Below are 19,004 nucleotides of genomic sequence, written 5' to 3'. Positions count from 1 at the left end.
CCAATTCCAGGTCATGAGTAGGGTAGTTCGCCTCATGAGGCTTCAACTGCCTCAAAGTGTACATGATCACATGCCCCCTCTGCATCAGTACAACGCCTAACCCTGAGATCGACGCATCACAGTACACCACCAAATCATCCAACCCATCTGGTAATGCTAAAATCGGGGCCTCACATAACCTTTGTCTCAAGGTCTCAAAAGCCAACTGCTGATCAGGGCCCTATCGAAATGTCACATTCTTCTTGGTCAAGTGGGTCAAAGGCACAACAATCTTGGAGAAATCCTGAATAATCTTTGATAGTACCCTGCTAGACCCAAGAAGCTACGTATCTCTGATGCATTCTTCGGCACTTCCCATCACACCACTGCCTCAATCTTGGCTGGATCAACCAAAATTCCCTCTTGGTTGATGATATGCCCCAAAAATTGCACCTCTCTCAACCAGAAATCAAACTTTGAGAACTTGGCATAGAACCTTTCTAGCCTCAATGTCTCCAATACCTCCCTTAGAGAATAGACCAAAATATCATCGATAAACACGATCACTGACCGATCCAACATCGCCCTATACACCCTGTTTATGAGCTCCAACTCAACCGCATACAATCATCATGTGACTAGCTTGTCAAAATCCCAAAATACTAGAAATACCCTTATGGTCAAACTTGATCAAAGTTCAGGTCAATAGTCCTTGTTGACCCCCAACTCGTCGAGTGCATCTAGCAACTCGTCGAGTTCCTTCAGAGTCTAGAAAACCGGGACAAACCCTAGCTAACTCGCCGAGTTGTCTCATCAACTCGTCGATTTTACTCATATCCAACAAGCGGGGAAACCCGATCCGACTCGTCGAGTTGCCAGAGCAACTTGTCGAGTTTTCCTCCTCTTTTCTTGTTCGGATGATACATTTGTTGTAGGGACTCTAGGGCTTAGATATGAATTCTAAAGGTGTCTACGAGGGTAAAGCTTCCAACTTTATCCCCTAGAACCACTATGTATGCTTTAAAACCCTTAACAAAGGTTGGAAGGCTCAAAAGCTTAGCCATATGGTTCAAGACTCTAGGGATCTGGAATCCCTTCTTTCCAGAAGAGGTTCTAGTCCTCAAAACGTTCCAAAAATGGAGACTTTATGGACATGCATGTCCAATGCATGTCTAGAAGTCAAAATGGCCAAAAAAGGAAAATATGCCCTAAAATCCATGCATGGCATCCATGCTTGAACAAAATCTAGATCTAGCCTACTATGGGACCATTTTGCTCTGGAGATTCATAAAGTTACAAACTTTATGAACCCGATGCATGCAATCAACAAGAATGATAGGAAATGAAGAGTAAACTCAAGATCTAGCCATACTTTAAGATAAAAATCGAATCTTGAATGATTACAATAGTCCACAAGATGGTCAAGCTCAAGAGTAAGGGCTTTGTTTGTTGGATCTTCTCCTTCTTCTCACTATCTTCTTCTTCTTAAGCTCCATAAGTCACTCTAGCTCACAATATGAGAGAAAATGGAGATTAGGGTTTCGCACTAACGTTCTTAGGGTTTGGAGGTTGATGGAAGGCCAGCCTCAAGGTTTTAAGGAGATTATATAGGGTCAAACCCTAAAATTTAGGGTTTTCCTTTACAATGCCTACTCGTCGAGTTGGGCCTTCCAACTCGTCGAGTAGGTCCTAAATCCCGCGTCCCACAAGTGATCTCTACTCGATGAGTTGGAGCTCCCCAACTCGTTGAGTTCTAGTCTAAAACCCTAAAATTCTAGAAAGAAATTGATACCTGAAACGAGCGTTACAAGATGGGATTCTTATAGAACCTTTTCTTCAATTCCTCAAAACCTTGTCTTAAACTTCGTCTAGTCATATATCACTCTTCCAAGCCTACGAGGTCAAAGGACACAAAAATATTGAAAACCTTTCTACAAATCATCAGTATTAACCCATCAATCCAAGTAAACTTCTAAATTTGGTGGGGCTTTTGGCGGCTCCCACTTTATGAATGCCTCAATTCTGGTTGGGTCTACTTTTATCCATCTTCATTCACCCATGCCCGAGAAATTATAATTTTCTAATCCAAAATTTACATTTACAAAACTTAGCATAAAGTTTCTCATTCTTCAAATGTTTCAAGCACCAACGTTAAATCATCCCTATTCTCCTCCATGGTCCTAGAATAAAGGAGGATATCATCAACGAATGCAATAATGAAATTATCAAAATATGACTTACAAACCATATTCATATTGTCCAGAAATGTCGTTGGCGCATTTGTTAAGCGAAAAGGCATCACTAAAAGTTCAAAGTATCCTTTGGTTTGGAATTTCGTTTTCTCCGCATATTCACTTCTTACTTCCAGCCGGTGATATTTGTATAAAAACTCTATCTATGAAAAATAACCCACTCCATGTGCGGTTTACCATATTTAATGATGATTCATTTTTCAGGTCAACCGAATAATAAGAAGAAAATTGTTATATACGATATTGATCCTATTGATGTCGATCTCGTGTTGATATCGGTCTCATTTATGACCCCATGTCCCATCTACGACATCAAATTCACTTACAACACGGATCTCATCAATGTCATTGAACACGTGTAAGTCACCAATATGGAAGATAAATCGGTAGACATTGAAAATAATCCAATTGTGCATGATGATAAACCCATAAGTGATGAGACGAAAGATTAAAACTCGGGGAAGAGAGAGAGAGAGAGAGAGAGAGAGTCAAGTTCGGAGAACGATTACAACATCATAGGAGCAACATGAGTTCTAAAAAAGCACATAACTAAACCACACCCATGTCAAATTAACTAAGAGCATCCCGGTCTTCAACTTTGGTTCCTTTATTTACAATGATCGTTTCTTAGATTATCCAAATGCAAAGGGAGCATGAGAGTGGTTCCTTTAGAATCTCTACTCCATCAGGATCCTAATAAAAGAAAGTCGTTAAGGTTTCACATTGGGTCGAGAATGAGTACGAGAAGGATTAAATGTTATGGAGTTTTAGACCAAAAACGAGTGGTAGTGGATGCAAACTCAAAACAATAAACATGTCTTCCATTATCAAACACATAAATTAAGTTTCATAAAGAATTACTTATCATTTCATTTCTAAATTTTAAGGAGTCACAATGATCAAAAGGTCATATCTTCTATATGTATTCACAAAATTAACATTAAACCCAAAAAAATGTGATCCTACAAACCAATCAAACAAGCAAGAGTGCCTTATGGCCTTGGGCATAGCTCCTGAAATCTTGTCAGCCTTCAAAAACAAACAAATCAACTATCAAAATATGATCATATGCATCACATATATCGAAATTCATCATCTTTTTGTATGAAATAATAACTAATGACTAAATTTAACAACATTATATAAAAAGATCAAGAAACTACCGTTTCAGAAGCACTTTTGGATTATATGGAAAAAGATTTTTGTGGTGTAAACTCTCAATCGATTTCTTTAGCAAAAGCAAACAATCCCTAGCATCATGAAACGGTTCATTAAAGCTTTTCTGGTTTTTATGATCCGTTTCAAATGAATCATTCATCACTTTTCTTCGTTTTTGAGATGATTGGCTTCCAACTTCTTTGCAAATTGAGAAGTTTAGAAACGGGTCCCATTTATCACATATGATTCGCAAGCACCTGAATATTTTTTAATCAATTAATTATTAAGCAAAAGATCTAAAATAAACAGTAAGATGGTGAAACATGCCTTAAAAGATACTCAGCACATGTAGCTCCAGTGTCTTTGGAGATAAGGTAATCAAGAAGCACTTGATGATCATAATGTATCTGCAAACATTTGAGGGTAAGACTGTAATTTTGTAAGTATTTTTAAAACAAAATAACAATCTATCGAAGAACTTACCTCTGAAAGAAATATATGGAAAAGATGAACAGGATCAAAAATATCCAACAGTAGGACGATTATATCCTTCTCAAACACATCCAATGTCCAATCTTTCCTATTATAAATACCAAAAAAATATAAAAATAAATACCAAAAAATATGTATACATGAATAAATTTAATCTATAAGTTATGTTTCTCACTGTTGCTTGTGGCAAAAAGGCATGTCAGTTAGCAACAACAGAATTTCAAATAGCATGTCATCCTGCAATTCAAAGATGAAAAAAACAATAAAAACACTAATAAAGAAAATATTTATGAAAAAGGAAAAATGAAATAAATCAAGAACAACCTCATGGATATAAAGCTGTAAAAAAGACTCTGCAAATTGGTTGCATTTCACAAGATGGTTTTTGAGCCACTCATGAATTGCAATAAATCCTTTTGTTTCTTGTAATCTAATCAAATGAAAACTACACTTCAAGTAAAGGAAAACAACTCGTCTTTGTAAATGTTGATGATGACAAGTTTCATCAAGAAGAAATGGAGAATCTTTAAGGCAATCATCTTGATTGGTGTGTGATTGAGTTAAAGATTCAAATAGCAAATCTTGGAAGTGTTTATCGATAAGATTCAACCATGAAACAATCATCTCACAATCTAACTCAATGATTGAACTAAGCCTCATCATCAATACAAGAATCTTGTGTTGAATGTATTGAGAGATTCTTGCATAACTATGATTTTCAGCTTTTTGATTGCTCTGATACCATGTTAGAAATCTTGGAAAGATGTTAAAGATTTCAAGAATCATTGGATTTTTGTCATCAGAATTTGAAACAATCGAACAAAACAACTGAAGAAGATGACCACAAAACTCATTGGAAACCGTGTTACATGACTCCCATGGTATATCTTGTAAGCAAGAAGAAAGAGTGTTTAAATAAACTTCCAAAATTTCATCATCTTCTTCATGTTTCAGGTGTTTTAGAATATTTCGTAATACTAATATGATTGAGCTTGCTGGAGAATCATGATCTGGTGAAATTGCTTTATGAATTATGAGCTTGAAGTGGAGACATAGTGATTTGATGAATTCTTTCAAATGGTTTTCCTGTGAGATGTGTTTTTGTAAGAAAGAATGGAAGAAATTGAGGTGGAAAATGAACGGTTATTTACTTATTTAAACGTACAGATGACATCGACACCACAAACTTAGATATGGCTACAAGAACATTTCCTGATAAATGTCGAACATATGGACTCTGGATTGCTAGCAAGAACACCTGTACGAAAGAAATCAAATTGAGAGGCTTAATTTGAGTAATCGAGTTCATAATCTTGATTACAGAATGAAATGAAGTGATGAAACTGTACCAATTCGTTTATGATCTTGAGTACACATTCGGAAGCTGAAGAATGGCAGATTGAGCTAACGATGGTGGATTTGCTATTACTAGAAATGTCGTTTAATGGGTTGCCCTGTGTGTAAAATACAAGCTTCATTGTGCAACAATGGCGATGAACAGTAATCAACTCGAATTAAACTACAACGAAAGAAGCACCAACATGATCACCAGAGGCAAATTCGTCAGTCCAAAGCTTTATTTGATTTGAAACCTAAAACATGGAAATAGGGTTTTGCATAAACCGAGGATTCAAATTTGAGTAATTGAAGTACGAATTCGTGTAATGGTAAATGTAAAGCTTTAAGTTGGTAATTAACGACCTGAGAGAGTGTAATTAACAGCGATTTCTCTTGTTCTTTGGTTATCGATTCCGTTGATTTCGCCTGAGAAAATTTAAGGGGAGATGATAAAAAGAGGGAAAGAGGAAAGAAACAATGTGAAGAGAGAACGACTTACTGTGAATGGATGGAGAGAGTTGTGTATGAAACAACAAAGGCGTGAGTATTGAAGCCGGAGCATCTCGCCGTCGCCGGAGACGATTGTTGACATTTTCGGTTGTTCGAAATTTGCGAGGGAAAAAGCACGAAAGAGAAATGAGAAAACAGGGGTTCGTTTATCGCTTATCTTATACTCGTTACAGACATTTTCTTTAAAATAACAAATAAAAACTCATGTGGGTTATACAACGAAACCCTAAATTACCCATGATCAGATACCATTGATACAGCAAGAAAGTTGATTTCTTCTCTCTGGTTTCTTTTTTGATAAGCGAGATACAAAATCAAAAAGCAAACAGGCAACAAGTTCCGTTTTTTATGTCATCACCTCAAGAAGCCATTTCACTAGCGACACTTCTAATCCAAAAATGCACTTCCATCAACTCCCTCATTAAAGCCCGTCAACTCCATGCTCGAGTCATCACTGCCACACCCCCAATCCGAAAATCCCCTTACCTAAACAACAATCTCATCTCAATGTATTCAAGATGTGGTTCCCTCTTACACTCACACCTTGTGTTCGACGAAATGCCTCAAAGAACCATCGTCTCTTATAACGCCCTCATTGCTGCCTATTCTCGCAGTCGCAACAACACCCATATAGCATTTGACCTATGGAAACAATTAAACATCGAAGGATTCATACCAAATGGCCCTACTTTCACTAGCTTGCTACAAGCATCTTCTTCCCTTCAAGACCTTCTTCTAGGATCTTCTTTACATACACAGATTGTAAAATTCGAATTCTTGAGTGATACATTAGTTCAAACTTCTCTTCTTGGTATGTACTCCGATTGTGGCGATTTAGAGAGCTCAAAGAAGGTTTTCAGTAATATACTCAAAAAAGATGCCATGGCTTGGAATTCTATCATAGTTGGACACATGAAAAATGAAAAGATCATTGAAGGACTTTATTTCTTTAGAGAAATGACAAATTCCGAGTCTTTTCCTACTCAATTTACGTATTCAATGATACTCAACGCTTGTAGTAAATTACAACACCATAACATCGGACAACTCACACATGCGAAAGTAATTATATCCGGATTACCCACGGATCTTCCATTGCTTAATGCATTGCTAAACATGTATTCCAATTGTAGGGACACCAAAACAGCACTCAAAGTTTTTGATAACATCGAGAAACCAGATTTAGTGTCATGGAACTCGATATTATCCGGGTTATCTTCAAATGGAGACAAAGACAAATCAATCAAAATGTTTATCCATCTTTCCAAAGTTTCTTATGTTAAACCCGATGACTACACATTCGCCATTATCATCTCTGCAACTCGATCGTTACCATTTTGTAACTACGGAAAGCCACTCCATGCTCAAGTTGTCAAATTAGGGTTTGATTCAAACGTGTACATTGCAAGCACATTGGTGTCGATGTATTTTGATAATTTAGATATGGAATCCGCTCAAAAGCTTCAAAGTTTAATCCCGATTAAGGACGTGGTTTTCTGGACAGAAATGATCACGGGTTATGCTAAAACGGGTGATGGTTCTCATGCCATCAAATGCTTCCATGAAATGTCACAAGAACACAAGATCGATAGCTTTGCGATAAGTATTGTGTTAAGTGCATGTGCGGATCTTGCTTCTAATAATCAAGGAGAGATGATTCATTGTAGTTCAATAAAACTCGGTTTGAATTTAGAAATGTCGGTTTTTGGTAGCTTGATCGATATGTACGCGAAATCCGGTGACCTAAAATCGGCGGAATCGGTTCTTTCCGAGATCAAAACCCCGGATTTGAAATGTTGGAATTCGATTCTCTCGGGGTATGGCCACCATGGGAAAGTGGAGAAAGCGTTTATGATCTTTGATGAGATAGTGAAACGAGGGTTAATCCCAGATGAAGTGACGTATCTTTCGATGCTTTCTACGTGTAATCATTGTGGTTTGATCGATAAAGGGAGGTTGTTATGGAGTTCGATGAAGGAAAACGGTTTGATTCGTGGAAGTAAACATTATTCTTGTTTTGTGGGTTTGTTAAGTCGTGCGGGGTTACTTGAAGAAGCTGAGGAGATGATTATGGAAATCGATGAATGTAATCTTGAAATGTGGAGGAGTTTATTGAAATCGTGTATTGATAGGAGGAATGTTGAAGTTGGAAGTCGTGTGGTTGATAGGATTATGGAGATTTGTGAAGAAGATCTTGCGTCGAATGTGTTGGTGACGAGTTTTTATGCGTTAATGGGTCGATGGGATGATGTTGCAAATATGAGGAGGAAGATGAGAGATGTGGGTGAGAAAGATGCGGGGTTGAGTTGGATTGAGGTGTGGAGAAGTACACATGTTTTTTGTTCGGGAGATGAGACTCATCCGAAGGTTGATGAATTACGAGCCGAATTGGTGTCATTGCAAATGAATATGATGAAATGTGAAGAAGATAGTGTTCGATTGTTAGATATGTGAAGTTGTTTAAACCGAACGAAACTCATTCTATATAGGAAGATTTTTTGTGAAGATATCAACAAGTGGGAACTCAAAGTTTCACTTACATGTAGAATGCAAACATGCCCCAATACGATTTGGTCACGTATGGGTGCATATCAATGTCATTGTGTTTGGTTTTTTTTATGTTGGACAAGATTCGTTAAAATATAGGTAATGTATATTGTCACAATATGTTATAGTGGCTTTGTTAGGAGAGTGTCTAATGCAACAAACCCTATCTTGAATGCTATGTGGACGGGCCATTAATGAGTTGTTTTTAGAGTTTCCAGGTTACGATGTGTCTTTAAATTTTGTTAATTTTAAGAGTATTTTAAAAAGTTTGTTAATGTTATCTTAATTAAGGATGATATTGTGTTTAAGATGATTTTAATATTTTAATATTACTATTATTGGTCATAAATTATATTTCACATTACATATAAGTCTTTCTTTATAGGATTAGTATAGTACATTTATACATAAGACATTTGTTATTATAGGTTTTCATGTTTTGAAATTTGATAAATCTTAAGAAAAAATTTGTGGAAAAATATCATCAGGACAACGATTGATATCGTCGTTATTTATTACCCGAGCCGGTCATTTATGTGTCATAATTTCCATATCATTTGGTATCATAGGCCAACTAAGTTGGTCGGACGTAGAAGTCCTCGTGCAGTTGCAAACCATTGTGAATTAGGGATGAACGTGAAACGGTTGACGCTTGATATATTGTTGGTAATTTTAGTATTGTCAGCATATTTTAGTGTAATTATTATTGTTGTCAAGACAGATCGGTTTAGTTGGTCATCCGAGATTGGAGGTGCGAAGTGCACACTCAGAGTGTTAAATATGAACTCGGGTATACGGGGGTCTGGGGGCAGCGCCCCTTGCGGGGTCTAGAGGCAACTCCTTGGTAGAGTCCGAAGGGGAGAGCTCTGGGTGGTTCCGCTAAGTGGTCAGCAGATGCGGTCAAGTGGCAGCGCCCCGAAACCTAAATGGATTTCTATATATGAAAAGAGTCCATCCATGCAATTTCCCGCCAAAATTTATTAATGACATCATGGTGATGTAAGCGTCGGTTGTGTCTAAAACCTACCTGTTTTTTGCGGCAATTTGGTGTAACCAACTTTGAACTACTTTTCCCTCCTTGTATAAATGCAAGGTAATGATTCCAGGAAAAGGGTTGATCATTAACATATACGAAATTGATCATTATCAATCTTTCTGTCTCTAAAGAACACATAACATCCAAGGTATACTGTGTTTAAGATTTGGATTAGGTTTGTAATCCAAATTCTTGGGTTATCTCATTTCTGAAATCGTGTTCCACAGGCTATAAGGAACGAATTACAGATTTCGGAAAAGTGAAGTAATCACGATCTAAGCAATATCCAATTTTTATTGTTATTCTAAAATCCTTATTTTCTAACATATATCCTGATAGAGCAAGACAACATGTAACATCCTGTTTCCTGCCATTTCTTATTTCAGGGTCGTGGATCGGAAGTCCATTGTGTAAGGCTTTGGGCCTTAAGGAGGTAATGTTTGGACCTTTTGGAAGGAGGAAATGATGGTTGCGAGATCTTAATCTTTGAATTGTGTTTCGGGCCTAAGGGTAGTAAAGGGAAAATCATAGGTCGGGGTCTTGCATGAAATGTAACGCCCTGTTTCCAATCGATTCTTAATTCGAGGTTGTGGCCCGAAGATCGGTCATCATAAGGATTAAGGCCTTTGAAAAGGTAAGATCTAGGTCCATTTGGGTGCGAGTGATGTATTTGAAGTGATCTGGGTGTTCGGTTCGTGTTTTGGAGCCTTGGGGTATTTCGATTAAGTGTTAGTTCGGGCTTTTGTGGAAATTGGATTTTTGTTTGGAAGGTCTTAAGGATGGTATGAATTGATAGAAGTGTAGGGCTTCTCGTTAACTTTCTGTGGATATAAGGATCGTCGGAAACGGGCTTATAACGAAGAAGTGATCGCCTTCGGAAGTTTGGTAGTTTTTAGGTTTAGCCGGGTACGTAGGCGTACTAGTGAAGAAAGCAGTGCGCGGGGCGTACGTTAGGCGTACTGACCAGGATGGTCACGGGTGCTCTTCGGAGTACGATGGGCATACAATATGTACATTGGGCCTACACCAATTAGACCCAAACCTTAATTTAGGGTCTTGGACCCTATTTAATCTCCTTATCTCATAACCTAACCCTAATATCTTCAGCCTCCATCCCTATAAACCCTAGAAATCGACCCTTAGCCCCCATTTAAGTGATTTTAGAGCTTCAAAGTGATTTATGTGGTTTTTATGATTGAGGAGGAAGAAGGAACTTCTTGAAGAATCATTTCTTGACTTAGAGCTTTTGGATCCAAGCTTTGTGCACCTAGATCTATCTTCTAGAGGTATAAAGTCTCAACCTTGACAACTCTATCATGTAGATCTAACTAACTGGTATTTTGTTATGGTTTTGGTCCCTTTGAGGTGGTTCTTGTGAGTAGAAGTTACTCCAGAACCTTTGAGCTTCATATTTGGTCCTTGTTGAGGTTTTGGAGTCATAAAGTTTGGATCATGATGGGTATAAACCTTCCATGCATGATTTGGTAGTCATCTAATGAAGTTTGGGACTTAGGGTTTTGATTTGGGTCCCATTGAGTTATGCTAAGTCATAAAGTTGGAAACTTTATAACTTAAGAAGTCCCTTGAAATCAGATCTGGAAGTTTGGACTGAGGTCTTAAGGTATTAAGAAGTTTTAAGACATTTTTGGAGTGATTTTGACCATTTGGAATTCATCTTTGGTGTTTAGGCTTCATTAAGCCATGCAAAGGCATAAAGCATTCAACTTTATGGATCAACTCACTTATATTTAGCTATTCTGAGGTTTTGGACGTCTTGGCTTAATGGATTAAAAGCTAGAATTGAGAAATGGTCAAACAGGAGGAGTATGTTGGCCGTACAAGCTTGTACGCACAATGTACAAGCTCTTAAGCCAGTACGCTTAGCGTACAAGCTGAGTATGCCCCGCGTACTCAACAAAGTGGGATTTCAGGTTTGGGCCATCTTTTGGGCTTTGTTGTTTTGGGCCCTATTGGGCCATCAGGTTTTGGGTTGATATTTATTTGTGGAGTCCCACTATGTATTTTGGCCCAATTTAGAAAATTGGGCCATGGTTTGGGCCTTAGGTAGTTTTTTGTGTTTGAGCCTTGTAGACTATTAGGTTTGGGACTAAGTCTTGGTCCAAAAGTAGGTGAGGGGTAAATTGGTCATTTACCCTAGTAATGGATTTATGGTTATGGATTGGAACCCAATTGTTAATTGGGTGTTGTTTTGACTTTGATAGTTCAAGGATCTGTCAGCCAGCAGCCAGGGATTTTCTGTTTGTTTCTGCAGTGCGAGGTGAGTTTTCTTACTATATCCATGGGTCGAAGGCACCAAATCCGACCCATTACGTGTTATGTGATATGCTAGTTGTCTCTGTGATACTTTCATGGAAGACCCCATGGGTAGCCCATAACATTTGGATATCAGACCATGGGTGGGGGAGCCCATGGCATTCCAGGTAAAGACCATGAGGAGAGCCCATGGCATTCCAGATAAAGTCCATGGAGGAGCCCATGGCAACTATATGTATGTTACATGATAATCTGTAGTTGTATGTTGTATGGTATTTTGGGGAACTCACTAAGCTTTGTGCTTATGGTTTTCAGTTTATGTTTCAGGTACTCTGGTTTTCAAATGGAGAGCTCAGGATGATTGCAGAGCGCACACCACATATTTCCGCATTCTATGGATCACTCTGATTTGATGATGTTTTGTTAAATCTTTGGGTACCTTGGTTTGAGGGATTCGGACATACTCTCGGGTGTGTATGAACTCAAATTGAGGATTTAGTAAAGTTTTCAAAAGAAATGTATTTTAAGAAAAGAGTTTTGCAAGATAAGAAAAGGGTGTGGTGCATGCAATCAACCGAGCTCAAGTAAGCTTTCACAAAATACTCATACATGTTCTTTTATATGATTTGATATGTGAATCACATGCTAGTTAGGGCTAAGAATCTTCTCAGTTTTGCATGATAGAATGCTAAGAGAGATGTTTTTGTATGTCTATTGTATGAGCTTGTAGACTTGCATACTAGAGCTGATGAGTCAGTAATAGATTGGCCTGGTATGTGGGATGCTTTTTAGTCTTGGGATTATTGGATGCTATGTCGTAATGGAAATATCTATTGGTATCAATAAATGCTAAGTGTATGCTTTAAAAATTGTATACGGTTAGGATCTTGTAGCCCTAGAATAATTGATTTACCCTTATTTCTTGTTCCTTGTCTGGTTGTGGTCCTAGGGTAGAGTCTGTTATTAGATAGCTTATTTGATCCTTGTTAAAGCAAAAAAATTGACACTCTTAAACTTAGCTCATCCTCAATTATCTCTGTCTACCGCAAGTTGTTCTTTGCTACCGCAACTCTTTTCCCCTACCACAATTACTCCTCTGCTACTGCAATCAAGAAGTGAACCGCAATGAAGACTTATGTATTGACTTAGTGATAGCATTTGTTTATCCAATGGACCTTGCATGACCATATTAGTCAGTAGTTTATTAATTGTTTATTCTGAATGTAAGTCTTCGAGGCTCTATAAATAGAGTGCTCATGTTTTGTATCAAACTACCACTTCTACTTCTCACTTCTTATCATTTCTCTACTATGATCTTTTGATCCTTCTCTTTAAAATATAAGATCATTTTCTCATATCTCTATCTTACTGATCATCATCGAATATCCTCTTCACTTTAAACTGATCTCACTTACTAACTCGTTTTTTAATTCAAACCGTGTTTCAAATCAATTTGGTGTTTACTTGATATAACTTGTCATTTACATTTCCTTTACATTTTAGCACTTTACATTTTTGCAACTAAAAATCTAATAAATCCAACTTATTATTTTTGAGCTTTCATGATCCTTTGAGATTAACTTATTCCGCAACTATAATCTTGTACTAACGTTTGTTCAAGTGTTTCCCAAAGTTCTTCTCTCAATAATTGGTATCAGAGCCAAAGTGGTTGCTTTTTAAAATGAAACTCTAATTTTGAAAATCCTTATATACCACTGAAGCTCATTTTTCTCTTAAAACTCTTTAAAAAAAAGGAAATGGCACAAGCTTTATCACTTAACGTTTCCAACAGTGTTGGTGGTTCTAACTGAGCCCCAATACTTGTTGCAAGCGAATATCACCACTGGTCTCAAAGAATGGAGAGGTATCTGAAAAGACTTGGTAGAGATGTATGGAGATCTGTAGAAGAAGGACTTCATGTTCCTATTCTCACTCATATCCAAGCTAATGGTGCTCAAGCTAGACTAGGTGGAGGTCAAGTTGTAATGAATCGTCCCACTAAAGATGATTTGTACAAAATGGAAAGTGATGATGTTGCTTTCTATGAAATCTTGTGTGGAGTGGCCCCAGACAACTTTGACATCATCATCAACTGCAAATCAACCAAATAAATCTGGGATGTTCTCAAAAACTTGTATGAAGGTTCCGAGAAAGCTCAAGAAAGGAAACTCACCACTGCCCTCAACGAGTTTAACAACTTCAAAGCTCATCCAGGTGAAAGTCTAGAAGATTCTTTCAAAAGATTCAATCTTATTGTCACCAAGTTGTCAAACGCTGGCACCGTCTAAAGCAATCATGAAACAAACCTTCAGTTTGTCAATGGCTTGGGTATGCACTAGACTACAACAAAGATGATAGTCCAAGGAGATAGGAAATTCATACACTATCTCTCTTCAAGTTGTATGGTGAACTTCAGGCACAAGAATCAACAGTGCTAAAAGATTGTGCAGACTTCGGAGGTCCACTTGCTCTCATAGCTCAAACCCCTCATAGAAAAACCACCCAATCATATGAACCGTATTCACTCTCATATGACAACCCACTGCATTCTTATGAAGCAGATACATAATATGATGATGAAGAAGAATTTCAAAATGTCATCGCCCTAGTTAGCCAACAATTCAATAAGCTACCACCAACCTTATTTCGTAAAACTCAGCAGTTTACCATACCACCCTTCAACCGTAACTTCAACCCACAGAACAATTGTTCTTGATATCCCAGAAACCCTCACCGGTCTCCGCAACCACAAAACTTTCATCAACCCAAAGAGGCACCGCAGTCCATCAAGGCAACTGACTCTGGTACCTCAACTGAAGACAAAAATGATGTTATTATCTGTCACAAATGCAACAAAGAAAATCACTTTGCTAAAGACTGCAAAGCCAATCTTGTGAAAGATAAAGCCTTCTATTTGAGAATGGCTCAGGAGATGGAAGATAAAGAAAAGGCAAGGGCATACGTAGCCCAAGTTAAGAGGGATCATCAAGTGTGGTCTTCCGGAGATGAATATGAAGATCATAACAACATCAGGGAAAAAGGAAAAATCTGCATGGTGTCAACTGCTGATGAGGATGGATCAACAAAGCTGGAGAAAAACTATTGCTTCATGGCGAAAGATGGAACTCTAAGCATCATTGAACAGGTAAAACTCATGATCCAATCTAATAATTACGACATGCATGATTGTCAACCCTTCTTGGACAAATTAATGACACTTGTTTTGCCGTCCCTTCAGACTATAAAAAGGCATTAGATGAGAAGAACATAGCATCCCAAGAAATGTTTCATGTGAGAGGACAACTAGAAGATAAGAGACTTAAAGCTGCCATGTTAGAGAAGGACTTAGTATTAGAGAAATATGCTAGAATGTTGTGTGAAACTCAGTTAGGGATAGCCTTAAATCAAAGAGATTTAGTCCAAAAGGAAAATGTACGTTTAAATCTTTTAATTGAATTTTTTTTAATGAAAGTGAGGCTATTGAAAATCTTGTGAATAATGGGACTACAGATAATGCATACAACTGGGGATGGTCCAATGGGTTTTCAACTGCAAAGGATTCATCACCTCGATTTAACCAAGACCGTCCATATGTCCCTCTAAATCAAGAGTTTCATTTCCTTGTCAATGACAAAACATTCCCAGAAGACATAAGATGTCACTTCGTTAGGCTTCATGAACTAAGTTAAAATTGTGTTATTGAGGAAATTCTCCCCGAATCCTTAAATTCCATACCAGTCACTAACACAAATTGTCCCAACTCTCAGTCATCCTCTGATGCAGACGAAGAAGTTGTTTTAAAAGGACCATACTTAGCCAATGATTGTCCATCTTTACCTTCCTTAAAGTGTCCCAACAAAAATCCATCCTTGACTTACTCTGCGGCAGTCCAGTCATCCTTACCGCAGACCGCAGTCAAAATTACAATGACCATTCAGCCTATTCATCATGAATTACCAATTGAAAATTTTGAGTATGGTCAATGTTCACAAAACCCTGAACTCTCTAGTTCAGATGATTCAATCCCTCGTTTTTCAAAACAATCAAAATCTTTCAAGAAACCGCAGTTAAACATTTCTAATTGCAGTTCTCCAAAAAGTCATGGAAAGTTAGCTTTCAAGGAGCATCTTAAGTCTCGAAACAAAAAGCGGGACGATAAATACAAAAACAATTTCAAACATCCAAAGGTTTCAAAACAAAAGAATTTCGAAAAACCCATCAATGACAAAAATCTTTCAAAAATCATTGCAGTCAAAGAATTAGACAAAAGGGAGTGTACAGTAACAAAAACTTTATCAAACTATTCTACAAAATCCCGAAAGAAAGTCACATCTTTTCAAAGGTATATTTTGCAAAACTATTCCTAAAAAGATCCAAAATGGAAAGGTCTTTTGCCAACTCCTAAGTCTGCAAAATCATCCCAGTCACTTCTTAAGTCAAAACCTTGGAGAAATTCACGTGTAAAACTTTTTCAAGTCCCAAGGTTTCTGCAGCCAAAAGTCATTAATGGACCGGACAAAAGGATCAGAACACACCCTTCGGACCATTGAGCAAATCCGGTGTCTGGATAAAGCCTCTTTCTTCTGGCCTTTTTCTTTTGAAAACATCACGTCCAACTCAACCTCGTAACATTCCCAAAGTTACCAAGTACCTAGGAATAGGTATAAACTCGAACACGAAACATGTCCCTATTACTCATGTGCATGCATCAAATCAGAAAAATTTCAGTTTGTCCCCGGGCTCCAAATTCGTTTAGGTGCCCAAACTAACCCATTAATTTTTGTAGGCAATGTGTAAGGAGGACCAAGAAGAGGAGTGGTTAATTGATAGTGTCTGCTCCTTGCACATGACCGGAAGGTTAGAGTACCTTTGCGATTTCAGGCCTATATGTATTGGTGGACATGTCACATTCGGTAACAATGCAAATGGAATCATTCGAGGTTATGGTGTTCTGACTACGGGCAACTTCTCAATTCAAAAGGTTGCTTATGTTGAAGGTCTCAAGCATAATTTGATCAGTGTGGGTCAATTATGCAAAGCTGGTCACATAGTTGAATTTGATAGTGAGTATTGCCATATTTTGATGAGTGATAGAAGCACCTGCTTGATTAAGTCTAAATCTGAGGGCACATTTTGGGTTTGGTCGATATTGGTTTAGGGGTTTTGTGTAGAAGATCTTTGGTCAGGGTTCAGTGGTTTCTTTCTTGTTCTGGTAAGAGTGGCAGTTGCCTATAGAAGAACTACAAGGTTCAAACACTACTGTTGCTAGGAAAGGAGCGGTAGATGGGAGAGGGTGGTGTCAATTGCGTGAGTTGTTGGTCATGGGAAATGTCGAGGGAGTTTCATACTCACTCAGATTGCAGTTGATTAGGATTCAATGATTCTTTGAGAATGGAAATCGGGGTGAAGATTTGCTAGTTCAGGGCCAGGGTTATTGTTTTTAGCCGCCAACATAAGAACTCAAGGAACTGGTATGTTATCTTGGGAGGTGATTTGGATTATCGGATTAACTAAGATTTCATGAGCATTCTTTAGGGTTTCAGGAGTTGGGTGATCCTTGAGTTTGGCTAGCAATGGAACGCTAGTATTGATTAGCATAGCCAAGAGGTGCATGCTTTTTTGTGGTAGGCAGGTCGGAGATCCATCAGAATTAAGAGGTGAGGGAGAGATTTGTTGAATCCAAGTGGGGAAGAATCGGTCAAGATTTCTGGGAATGAGGAATTGAAGGGTGTAGAACTAGGGAAAGTTTTACATCCTAGCTAGGAGGAGAGACGGCTCAAGTGGCCGTTTAGATTGAGGTTGGGTAAATGGGAATTCAGGAAACTTCCAACCGTTGGCTGGTGTCTCCTTTGTTATGCGTAGTAGACTTGTGATTGAGTCCAAGTTTCAACACAGGATGCGTGGAGTTATGATGGTTAGGGTGTGGCAAGGCCATGGGTAGTAACCATGGTTGGTTGATGTGCTGTAAGACTGTGATGGGATCGTAGCATTCACCAGCGCGAGGTAAATTATTGTTAGAGATGGTCGAGCATGAGGGGGAAATCAGTTTGTGCCTTGGGCAGGCCGGTCAGGATTGTCGAGGAGTATTTCTCTGTTTTGGGTCGGGGGCAGAGTTAGGCATGTATAGCTTTAGATGAGTAGGACCCGTGGGCGAGGCCCATGTGACTATGGTAGTTTAAGTGGGTCCTGGTAGAGACCATTGGGTCAAGGATTTGGATTTCGAGTTGCAGGATCGAGTGTGTGGTCGATATGTGGCACATAGGGGTTTATAGGCTGGGTAGCCTTGTTGTTTGAACTCTTGGGAACCTAGTGGTTGGACCAGGTGTTAGACTAGTAGTCTTAGAGATGGTTTAGGAACATTTAGATATTGGTCAAGTGAGTGGTCGGGTATCGCGAGTGTAGATTTCTGGATTTCGGGTTATGATTTGAGTATCGTATTAGTTTTTAGGTAAGACCTTGAGTCAGGTATCGTGAGTATTTTGTGCAAGATTTTCGTTTCAATGGAATAAGAATTGGGGTATCTATATTCCTGAGGCATCAATCATATGGTTCAAGGGTAATGAATGGGTTTAGTATTGATGATAGATCAAGCCATTGTGTTGTGTCTTGGGATGGTTGTATCTGTGGGAGGGCCACAACATGTTTGGAATAAGGAAATGGTAGGTCGTCGAAGACCGGGTATGATATGAGACTACAGTTGGTCAGGTAGAATTCTTTTAGCAGTGGATATGGTGATGAAATGGTTTGGGTAGTTATCGCCAGATAAGGTTTCTCTCGGGAGTCGCCAGGAGCGACTGTGTATGTGTGTCTTTCGACTCAAAAACCGGGAAAGAGTCCGGTGTCTCAGATAGTTGGCAGACAAGTTGTACCAGGGGGTCTCGGCTGCCTTTGGAAAGTAGCTACAAGGTAGTGTGATGTTTCAAGAAATATCAGTGATTTGGGATTTGTGTGTGTGGAGTAGCTTGTTTTTCGGGAAATGCTAAGTCACTTGCAGTTTGGATTAAATAATCTCAGAGTAAGTGATTTGACTTTGTTGTGCAGCTCTCGTTTGAGTCTAACTGTTGTAGGGATGAATCTTTTACTCGAAGGATTATCTTAGCCTTCTGTCAAGCATGAGTGTCCTACAGCTGTTTGTGGTCGTTGACTTTGTTTCCATTGGTCGTATCAAGATAATCAGGCTTGTAAGTGTTTTGTTTAGTCTGTTATTCGATAAGGAATTGGCACGGTAATGGTTCAGCGGGGTGGTCTGTCGAGGTGTAAGACCAATGTAGATTTCAGGTTTCGGAAGGGTATATGTGGTCTTCTGCAAGGGATTAAAGATTTCTTTTCTTTAGGTTTGGAGAGTTCTGTTAGGGTGGGTTTCAGTTGCCTTGGGAAGGTTGTGGTATTCTCAAGATTGTGGTCGTGTTGTGCATGTT

At 38.5% G+C, this 19,004-nt stretch overlaps 2 protein-coding genes across 3 annotated transcripts; one reads left to right on the top strand and one right to left on the bottom strand.

The window, feature by feature from the left end:
• Positions 1-3,071: 3,071 nt before the first annotated feature.
• Positions 3,072-5,850, bottom strand: LOC145093242 (golgin). 2 transcript variants are annotated; one of them, XM_079031323.1, is made up of 11 exons: positions 5,719-5,850; positions 5,583-5,645; positions 5,423-5,473; positions 5,231-5,335; positions 5,047-5,139; positions 4,203-4,967; positions 4,057-4,118; positions 3,873-3,969; positions 3,717-3,796; positions 3,395-3,646; positions 3,072-3,260 (listed from the first exon to the last, which is right to left on the bottom strand). In XM_079031323.1, the coding sequence occupies exons 1-11, from the start codon at positions 5,809-5,811 to the stop codon at positions 3,224-3,226; spliced, it is 1,698 nt and encodes a 565-aa protein (XP_078887449.1). In that variant the 5' UTR covers positions 5,812-5,850; the 3' UTR covers positions 3,072-3,223. The 2 variants fall into 2 exon arrangements, with proteins under 2 accessions (XP_078887449.1, XP_078887450.1); XM_079031324.1 differs by having other exon boundaries at positions 4,206-4,967.
• Positions 5,851-6,077: 227 nt separating this feature from the next.
• On the top strand, positions 6,078-8,572 carry LOC145093241 (Pentatricopeptide repeat (PPR) superfamily protein). Its single transcript, XM_079031322.1, has one exon. The coding sequence runs from the start codon at positions 6,078-6,080 to the stop codon at positions 8,181-8,183; it is 2,106 nt and encodes a 701-aa protein (XP_078887448.1). The 3' UTR covers positions 8,184-8,572.
• The last annotated feature ends 10,432 nt before the right edge of the window (positions 8,573-19,004 follow it).

This window comes from Lactuca serriola, chromosome 3, assembly GCF_051521515.1.
Source record: "Lactuca serriola cultivar US96UC23 chromosome 3, Lser_US96UC23_V15, whole genome shotgun sequence".
Lineage (NCBI taxonomy): Eukaryota > Viridiplantae > Streptophyta > Magnoliopsida > Asterales > Asteraceae > Lactuca > Lactuca serriola.
The sequence above is the reverse complement of the archived record's forward strand: the minus strand, read 5'-3'. Positions and strand labels throughout refer to the sequence as shown.